Source organism: Atractosteus spatula, chromosome 1 (assembly GCF_055471065.1).
Source record: "Atractosteus spatula isolate fAtrSpa1 chromosome 1, fAtrSpa1.hap1, whole genome shotgun sequence".
NCBI lineage: Eukaryota > Metazoa > Chordata > Actinopteri > Semionotiformes > Lepisosteidae > Atractosteus > Atractosteus spatula.
In genome coordinates this window covers 60,721,458-60,731,400 of record NC_142706.1, presented here as the reverse complement: position 1 = coordinate 60,731,400, position 9,943 = coordinate 60,721,458, and the positions used below count along the sequence as shown (strand labels likewise).

General features: G+C 53.9%; 1 protein-coding gene across 3 annotated transcripts; it reads right to left on the bottom strand.

Moving 5' to 3' along the window:
- Positions 1-1,031: 1,031 nt before the first annotated feature.
- On the bottom strand, positions 1,032-5,732 carry slc61a1 (solute carrier family 61 member 1). 3 transcript variants are annotated; one of them, XM_088919596.1, is made up of 2 exons: positions 5,632-5,732; positions 1,032-3,963 (listed from the first exon to the last, which is right to left on the bottom strand). In XM_088919596.1, the coding sequence occupies exon 2, from the start codon at positions 3,110-3,112 to the stop codon at positions 1,634-1,636; it is 1,479 nt and encodes a 492-aa protein (XP_088775722.1). In that variant the 5' UTR covers positions 3,113-3,963; positions 5,632-5,732; the 3' UTR covers positions 1,032-1,633. The 3 variants fall into 3 exon arrangements, with proteins under 3 accessions (XP_088775722.1, XP_088775740.1, XP_088775731.1); XM_088919614.1 differs by having other exon boundaries at positions 5,673-5,707; XM_088919605.1 differs by having other exon boundaries at positions 5,280-5,670.
- Between the last annotated feature and the right edge of the window lie 4,211 nt (positions 5,733-9,943).

The window sequence follows — 9,943 nt, the reverse complement described above, 5'->3', positions numbered from 1 at the left end:
AGGTCTGGCCTGCTGATGTGTGGTGAGCATACAGGTGCACTGTGGCTATGGTTGCATCATCCAGCTGGGGAAACACATGGGTGGTGGTAGTGGAGGGGAGTCCCCGTTACCTGTAAAAAGGGCTTTGAGTGGAATGTCCAGAAAAGCACCATGTAAGTGTAATGACATTATTAATTATTATTATTGAAACTCTTCGAGATGTTTCTCGAGAGATCCTGAGAACCCGTCTCATCAACACATCAGGGCAGTTTGTTCCACACACCTGCCACCCTTTGTGTAAAGAAGCAATGTCTCTCAGCCCTGAATGAGTCCTGTGGGATGATATTGTCAGTAACCTGTCAAGATCTTAAAGACCTGAGTCAGGACCTCCTGCCAGTGGTCCCTTCATTCCAAGACTAAAAGTATTCAGTTCCTTTAATCGGTCTGGATCAGACACTCCTACAAGGTGAGGAATTAAGCTCACTGCCCCTATAGGAAATTATCCTAAAGTCCTAGAGTCCTGGAATCAGTCTGCAGCTGTGTTTCACCAGGGTGTGTTGTGACCTCTCTCAGGTTTAAAAGCAGAACAGCTCAAGAGAGACCCCCCCCCAACACTGAACAGCACCACAGGAAGAGAGGGGAACTGATGAAGACTGCACCATCTAATCTAGTTTCCACTGAAACACATGCATTCATTATTCACTATATCTAAATCGCAAGGTCCTGACTGGATCAATCTAACCATAATCTGTTGAACATCCCAAGAGCCCAATAGAACTAAGTGGACTGTAGCCCCATAACCTGAACAACCTGCAGGATTGTGGTAACTTTGAGACCAGGATTAGGAAAAACAGGGGAAGAGTCGGAATGTTGTTTCAGGAACTGAACAAGGTGACTCTGACAGAGGTGATCGATGCTCTGAACTGAAAAACTGAAGCAGGGCTCTGGATTCATTGCTCACCACCGTCAGAAAGAGGGCTGGAAGCACAAACACTAAGCTTCACCTTACAGACACAGAGAGCACAACAGAGGTTAACAAAGCACACAGGCTCCCAAAGGCCAAAACTGCTTTTATTTCAAAGAAATGATTCTTGGTTTGACTACCAGCAAGGTCTCCCTTGACCACACAGCACACAGCACTGGAAGAGAAGGAGTCGGACGTGACGAGGGAAGGTTTATTACTCGTCCCCTCGGAGAAGCTCAGAGGGGGTCGCGTGCCGACCGCTGGCGCGTGTCGCAGTCCATGTGCGTGACCGCGTCAAGTGCTCTGCAGAACCACCGCTACCCCGAACACATGCGACCAGGCGTGCCCCACTGTCATCCAGAAGCGCCAAGCATCCACACACCTCGCACTTTCCCAGGAGCACTCGGGAGAGGCGTCTGCTGCTGGCCTGGGATGGCTTTTGAGTTCGCACTTCTCTGCTTAAAGCCAACCGATGCTGCCTTTGTCGCTGGGCCAATCTGCAAACTGCAGAGTACTGTACAAAAGGAACTTGTCTCTAGGCAGCCTTGGTGCTCAGTAGTTTATTTGGGCCTTGGCGAGTTCCCGAAAACCCTGCTGGCGACGGGCAGTGCCACACCCCTGCCTGGGTCCTGCTGTCCTTGTATCGCAGACTATACATTCAGACTCTGTCTCCACTCGCTCCTGCCCGTCTCAGAGCTCCCCTTCCCCCCGACCCCCCTCAGCGGGTCCCCCGCCCTCCAGGCGGAGCTGGGCATCCTGCCGGCCCAGGGTGAAGAGGCTCACCCCGGCCAGCAGGGCGGCGAGCATCATGCCCGCGCAGCCTGCGAACATGTGGCGCGTGCCGCCGCCCGCCTCGCCCTCCCCGCCGGGCGCCGACACCTCCCCGTGCAGCGCCAGCAGGCCCAGGCAGGCCAGGAGGTGCAGGGGCAGCCGGAACCAGGCCAGCACCCCCGCCCGCCGCTCCTCGGGGATGACCCGCCCCTGCAGGAAGCCCACGGCCGGGAAATAGAGGCCGCACGCCAGCTCCAGCAGCAGGAAGGCCAGGAAGGACTCGCGGGGCCGGGCCTGCCCGGGGGCAGTGGAGAAGGTCAGCATGAAGAGGGCGAAGAAGGCGGTCAGGACGGCCAGGCACAGCAGGTGAACGGGCTGCAGCCGGTAGCGGGCCGAGGTAGCCAGGCGGTACAGGGAGGAGCCGGCCATGCTGGCGGCCATGAAGCAGGAGAAGACGATGCCCAGGGGGGGGCCGTGGGGGTCCAGGACGGGCGTCCACAGGAAGACGAAGATGTAGAGCACGCTCTCGAAGGCCGCCTGCACCCCGCCCAGCAGCAGCACGCGCCGGTCCGCCAGCAGGCAGCGCAGCCCCTCCAGGCAGCTCCGCCAGAACCGGGCCCGGCCCGGCAGGGGAAGCAGAGGTGGAGGAGGAGAGAGGGAGGAGGTCGGGGGCTGCAGAGAGCCCGCCAGCGCCCCCCGGCCCTCGCCCCCTTCCGCCTCCTCCCTGCCCCACTCGTGCAGCACCACCCAGCCGCACAGGCCCAGAGCGGGCACGGCCGCCAGGAAGGGCGCCACCGGCCCCCAGCCCAGCCACTCCGCCAGCAGGTTGGCCACCAGGCCCGCCGCCACCGCCAGGCCGTGGTTCCAGGTGGCGGCCCGGGAGAAGGTGGCGGGGATCCACTCGCGGGGGAAGTCGTGGGCCTCCAGGTGGCGCTGGACGTACCAGGCCTCAAAAGCCGTGGCCAGCAGGGAGGTGGAGAGCCCCCCTAGGACGCGGCCCAGGATCAGCACGAAGTAGTCGCGCGACAGCTTGGTGAGGCAGCAGGCCGCGTAGGCCGCGCAGAACAGCAGGCAGGTGCGGCGGCGGCCCAGCGCCAGGGGGAGCCAGCTGGCCACGGGCGCGAACAGGATGCAGGAGGCCAGCCCGAACACATACAGGATGGCGATCTGCGACTCCAGGAAGTTGTAGTGGCGGTACAGCTTGTAGAGGTAGGGCCCCTGCAGCCAGTCGGCCCAGAGCGCCAACAGGTAGCCGCGCAGGAAGAGCGTCTGAAAGCCGCGGAAGACGGGGTTGGCGGCGTGGGCGGCCTGGCGGGGCTGGGCGCGGCAGGCGCTGAGCTCCAGGCCCAGGCAGAGGGCAAGCAGCACCACGAATGACAGGTAGGCGGTGACCAGCATGGCGCCTCACTGCGGGTCCAGGCCAGACTGCCCTCTCCTCCCCGGATCCTCCCTATCTCTCGCTCTCCAGCCCCAATCCCTCAGACCCTTCAGCAGCAGAGGCCCCTGTCACTCACTCCCAGAGAACCGCTCTCTCGCTCTCAGAATCTCTGAGCCTCTGGGACAGTTTGGGGTATCTGCTCCTCTGGGCAGTGTGTCCGAGCCTCTGGGACAGTTTGGGGTATCTGCTCCTCTGGGCAGTGTGTCCGAGCCTCTGGGACAGTTTGGGGTATCTGCTCCTCTGGGCTGTGTGTCCGAGCCTCTGGGACAGTTTGGGGTATCTGCTCCTCTGGGCAGTGTGTCCAAGCCTCTGGGACAGTTTGGGGTATCTGCTCCTCTGGGCAGTGTCTGAGCCTCTGGGACAGTTTGGGGTATCTGCTCCTCTGGGCAGTGTGTCCGAGCCTCTGGGACAGTTTGGGGTATCTGCTCCGCTGGGCAGTGTGTCCGAGCCTCTGGGACAGTTTGGGGTATCTGCTCCTCTGGGCAGTGTGTCCGAGCCTCTGGGACAGTTTGGGGTATCTGCTCCTCTGGGCAGTGTGTCCGAGCCTCTGGGACAGTTTGGGGTATCTGCTCCTCTGGGCAGTGTGTCCGAGCCTCTGGGACAGTTTGGGGTATCTGCTCCTCTGGGCAGTGTGTCCGAGCCTCTGGGACAGTTTGGGGTATCTGCTCCGCTGGGCAGTGTGTCCGAGCCTCTGGGACAGTTTGGGGTATCTGCTCCTCTGGGCAGTGTGTCCGAGCCTCTGGGACAGTTTGGGGTATCTGCTCCGCTGGGCAGTGTGTCCGAGCCTCTGGGACAGTTTGGGGTAGCAGCCCTGTGAGGAGAAAGAAAGATCAGCAGAGTAGTACCCACAGACGGAAGGGGACAGAAGCACTGGCTGGCCACAGCTGTGCAGGCGAGAGAGTGCCAGACCCACAGGACGGCCACTGTCCCGTTTCCAGCGCAGATTCAGAAACCGGGGCTGGAGGGACCAGGATAACAAGTGTATAGTCGCAGACTGGAGCAGGTGCTGGTTAACGCAGACGCGGGAATAAACTTTGATTTGGAAGGAAAATGGCCCCTCTTGGTGCAGAGAGCACTACCTGGACAAGAGTATCTGAATGACAGAGCCCCAGGGCTGTGATGAGTTGCGATTAACCCTGGTTTGATCGCTTGTGAGCTGGAGGCAGGTGGCTGAGAGAGCCCGCTGGCACCAGGCAGACCGAGAGCTGGTAGCTCTCGCCCCATGGGGTGCAACACGCGGCACTTACTACAGGCAGAGCTCTTCAGGAGTTACCCTCCCGGGCAAACAGCAGTTCCTGAGTCCAGTTTTCCTTGGGCTGCAGCACCAACACTTTCACTTAAGAAAACCATCTTCGTTTCCCAGAAGCACAAGACAGATAATGCCCAGTTTCCCCACCAGTCTGCCTTTAAGCCGCCCCTTGTTGCCAGCATTCTTTTTAATTATTTTTAACAACCACCGCACCACTGTGACAAACTTTTAATTCTTTCTGATTTTTACATTTCAAGCACGACTCGTGTCACAGTTGTTGCAGAGGTCACTGCGATGGCCCGGACCACGACGGGACGGACAGGACGACTTCCCACCGAGAGGTGGTCAGGAAGATGGGTCACCGCCTGGAGAGTTAACACACCAAGCGACCAGGACGGGCCGCGAGCTCTCCCGCAGCGGCGCGCGCCTTCGCGATGTTTCCGCTTCCTCGGTACGGCTCCACGTACACCGTACCTGAGCAAGCGAAAACTCCGTTGCTTTTACTTTTTAAAAAAAATTGTATTAAATGTATAAAGAATTTACAAATATAAATACAACTAGAGGAGCGGAAACTGCATTGCTTTTACTACTTATATTAGCGCCACTACTAAGCACGTCGCAGGACCCCGCAAAAAAAAAAGTTTTCAAACTATTTCCGAGACTTACATTGTCTAACATCAATCAAATATGTGTCCTTATCCTACCTCACCTGCAGAACTGCGATACGTTTATTAGAATAAAATCAAAACCTTTAACATCCGCTGTTAAGTTATTTATCACACGATTTAGATTTGTCTCAGCGGAACATACGATTTGTATATGAACAATGATCAACACGTTGCCATGACTAAATCATAAAACACGTTTGTATAACTTACCTTCCCTGACCAGCGCTGAGCGCTTTTCAGTGTCCAAAACGTCTGATATGATTTTTCGCAGTTAAAATTACCTGTACGTTCAATACAGCCCCGACGTGTTGCTTATTCCTCTCTACAACAATGTAGATAATAACAGAAATGGTGTCCGCATGTAAGACTTGTATTTGCAGGGAAGCTAACCCTGATAAGAAACTGAAGATTTTTATACTTATAAATTTGTTTTCAGCCTAAATAATAGACACTGCTTGTCAAGGGGACACCCTCCTGTCCGTTTTTTGAGATGGGAATCTCATGTTAAGCCTTGTGTTGGTTTATGTCGGGCTCCAGCTTTGAGTTCTATGGAGAAACATACCTGAAGAAGATTTTCCTCTGTTTAAAAACACAAATACTAACGTCAAACGCCTTTCTCCTTGCGTCGCTCCCGGATCCCTCACTTCTCTTCCGCAGGTCTCTACGCCCCGCCCCTCCCTGAAGCCGCTGCGGCCAGAACTCGTCATGTGACCCGAGTGCCTTACAGACTGTGGGACCTCTTACAATAATCGATCTGTGGCAACCTGCCCTTTCTTACTCCTGCACTGGTTCATCTGATCTGAATATTAACATTTATTTGCAGAGCATACGCTCGTATCCAGTGCCATCGAATCCCAGCAATTTACAGAGCCTTGTTTAAGTTAAACGTAGTTCGTTTGTCAACTGTAGCAATTACTCTGCCTGAACTGATGACCTGGAATCTGATATCCTGAGGGATTATTGTCTTCGTCAGCTCAATGGATCTTCAGTGAAGCACCAACCAGAGGCCACAAGTGCTTTTAAGACTGAGCACAGTAGAGGCGTCTTTACACTAAAGGGTGTGGGTGTGTGGAACAAGTGAAGCTCATACGAGGTTGAAAACCGGTAAATGCGTTCTCCCGCGTTCTTACATGAAACTGATGGACAAGATCCAATACCTGACAAACAAGTCAAGACGGGCCAGTCGGTCCCCTCTCGTTTCTTTTTAACTTTCCTGTGTTCTTATTCGTTTCCATAACTTTTCGGGGGTTCGGGCTTAGTTGGGATAGAAGGTGAAGATTATTTTTTTAGGTAAGGATGAAGGCTGGGGTTAATATTATGAACGTTTAGAATGCAAGAACAGTTACAAAGGAGATTATGTCCTCTAACCGTTTCTTGAAAGAAGCCGGGGTATCTGCCTCATGAATCTGACTGGATAGCTTGTTCCACACCCCCTCAACCCTCTGCGTAAAGAACATGTCTCCTGCTCTCGGTTTTAAATGCATTATATGTTAACCTTCGGCCCTGATAGGGGTTCGGGTACAGTGTTACAGAAGGGTTTCGCCAGGGATGTTATGATGTTATGGTTAACCAGGAGTAGCTGGGTAAGGAGTTCAGGCTGAGCTACGGGCAGGCTCAGTGTTCACAGGTAGTAGGACGGGGGTTAAGTTTTGAGTTGCTATAAGAGGCGAAGGGAATAATCGTCACATGAGCGGTTTCGTTGTTCTAGATTTATCGCAACGTTGGCAAACGGTCTCATCCCGCGAAACCGTCCTTTGGAGGGGTAGGGCGGCAGTGCGCTTCATCACCACTAGATGTCGCCCACACACAGGTCTTCATCCAGGCATCCATTTCCTAAACGTTTCTTCCAAGTCAGGGTCGCGGGGCAGCTGGAGCCTATCCGAGCAACGGGCGCACGGCAGGGCACACCTTGGACAGGACACCAGTCCATCACAGGGCACACCTTGGACAGCACACCAGTCCATCACAGGGCACATCTTGGACAGCACACCAGTCCATCACAGGGCACACCTTGGACAGCACACCAGTCCATCACAGGGCACATCTTGGACAGCACACCAGTCCATCACAGGGCACATCTTGGACAGCACACCAGTCCATCACAGGGCACACCTTGGACAGCACACCAGTCCATCACAGGGCACATCTTGGACAGCACACCAGTCCATCACAGGGCACACCTTGGACAGCACACCAGTCCATCACAGGGCACATCTTGGACAGCACACCAGTCCATCACAGGGCACACCTTGGACAGCACACCAGTCCATCACAGGGCACATCTTGGACAGCACACCAGTCCATCACAGGGCACACCTTGGACAGCACACCAGTCCATCACAGGGCACACCTTGGACAGGACACCCGTCCATCACAGGGCACACCTTGGACAGGACACCAGTCCATCACAGGGCACACCTTGGACAGCACACCAGTCCATCACAGGGCACACCTTGGACAGGACACCAGTCCATCAAAGGGCACACCTTGGACAGCACACCAGTCCATCACAGGGCACACCTTGGACAGGACACCAGTCCATCACAGGGCACACCTTGGACAGCACACCAGTCTATCACAGGGCACAGCGGCTTTCCCGTTCAGAAAATATTTTCTATTGCCTGCAGAATCTGAAGTAACGCTAGTTGACACTGAAGCAAAGCGCACGAGTTGTTAATCTATTCAATTAAACAATATATATACTATTTTGCGTATTTAAGCTCATGTTAGTCTTACGATGAAGTAACATTGCTATGTTTTCTCAAAGGCAAATTCTGAGTTAGAGAAAATGATTTCTGCCAAAAGCCCTAAAATATTAACCCAGTTGAATTAAATGGTTGAAATTAATTAAAAAGTGAAATGGTTGTAAATATGTCATTTTCAGTGCATAATGTGCTCTTAAAGAAATGAAACGTTTGTTCTCCTTCACACGAGGCTTGTAAGGAGCTAGAACAGCTGCCCAGCTATGCTGTCGCTGCAAAACCCCACAGTTACAAAGGCATGTGCTCTGTATCTGATTGATGTATTGTACTGTGTTCCCCTTTAATGACAAACAGGAACTATAACCTATTACCAGTAGAGGTCAAATCTACAGAATGTAGTAGGTCAGGTGGGTAGCTGCGTAGGCTGCAAAGGAACAAGCAATGGGTTGATTCCATGCTGAAAAAAAGAAGAGAGAAAACACAACGTTTCGGCCGTGGAGCCTTCTTCAGGTGTGGCTCCACGGCTCCACGTGACACCTGAAGAAGGAAACGTTGTGTTCTCTTCTTTTTTTCAGCATGGAATCAACCTATTACTTGTTCCTTTGAAATCTACAGAATGTCTCGCTTGAGCCTCGGATATATCTGACAGACTCTACCGCAATTTCTAGATGTTATAATTCCCTATATACTTATATCTCTTCAAATTATGGTACCAATTAACACACCTAGGGTTTGGGTGAAATAGTTTTTTCGTCAAGTACGGATCCCACCTGGGTTATAACCCCACAGCCCTGTGGTGAAGAATCCAGACACGTAGCCAGACCTCCACAGCGCTGCCGCCTCGGAAAACTGCGACGCGCCCTGTTACCAGCAGAGGGCGATCTAACCACCGCCATTTTGCTTCTATATGAGGGATTATGCCGCTTGTACCGCAGATCTGCTGGTTTTTACGCGTGCCTTCGGGTTAGTCCACACGTGGAAAAAAAACTCACCCTCTTTGCAATGTAAACCCCTACCGCTACTTAGCCAGCAGTCATATCACCCTGCAACTCACAGCTGGCAGCCCACTGAAGCCCAGCAGGTGTGAGCCTGGTCAGTACCTGGATGGGAGACCTCTTGGGAAAAGCTAAGCTTGGCGCTGGAAGACGTGTTAGTGGGGCCAGCAGGGGGCGCTCACCCTGTGGTCATTGTGGGTCCTAATGCCCCAGTATAGTGATGGGGACACTATACTGTAAACAGGCGCCGTCCTTTGGATGAGATGTAAAACCCAGGTCCTGACTCTGTGTGGTCGTTAAAAATCCCAGGGCTTCTCTCTAAAAGAGTAGGGGTGTAACCCCGGCATCCTGGCCAAATGTCCCCTTGGCCCTTACCAATCATGGCCTCCTAATAATCCCCATCTCTGAACTGGCTTCATTACTCTGCTCTCCTCCCCACGGAGAGCTGGTGTGTGGTGAGCGTTCTGGCGCACTATGGCTGCCGTCGCATCATCCAGGTGGGGCTGCACACTGGTGGTGGTGGAGGGGATCCCCATTACCTGTAAAGCGCTATGAGTGGAGTGTCCAGAAAAGCGCTATATAAGTGTTAGCAATTATTATTATTATTACTACTTAATTGGAGTGGTTGGGGGGGGTGTCATTTTAATAAGAGGTACAGACGGTCGGGCGTCCCTTGAGGTTCCCCGAGCGCACGGAGCAGGCCAGTGATTCTGCTCCTGCTGGAAGAGCAGAGAAGGGGGGAGACGGGGCCACGGCTCTTTCACGGGCTTGGAGAGTCCCAGCAGCGCACTGAGGTCCCGTGTCTGTGCGGGGGGAGACAGTATATTGGCCGGTGTTTGTGTCTTACACGTGACACCTCCCCCTGAGAGGCACTTCTGCTGGCACAATGGGGAATCTTTCCCTTCCAAGTCGCACCACAATCTCTCCATTGATTTTTGAGTGCGTGTGCGTGGGAGAGGAACTTTCACTCCGGTCCACGGCGTTTTTATTTTCAGTGTGGGGCGGGCGGAGACTGTGCAGGCGTTGACAGTCGGAACCCTGAAGGGGTCCTGTTCCCTTTGTCACCGGGCGCCTTGTGCGAGAATCGCAGAAGGCAAAACACCGCCCCTAAAATCCCGTTTTGTATTTGCTTGTTTTTTTTTTGCGACGCTATCGTGCTGGCTCTCACCCGCCTCTG

Bases quoted from the DNA above. Each gene is read 5' to 3' on its own strand.
- slc61a1 (XM_088919596.1), bottom strand. From the start codon at position 3,112: ATGCTGGTCACCGCCTACCTGTCATTCGTGGTGCTGCTTGCCCTCTGC.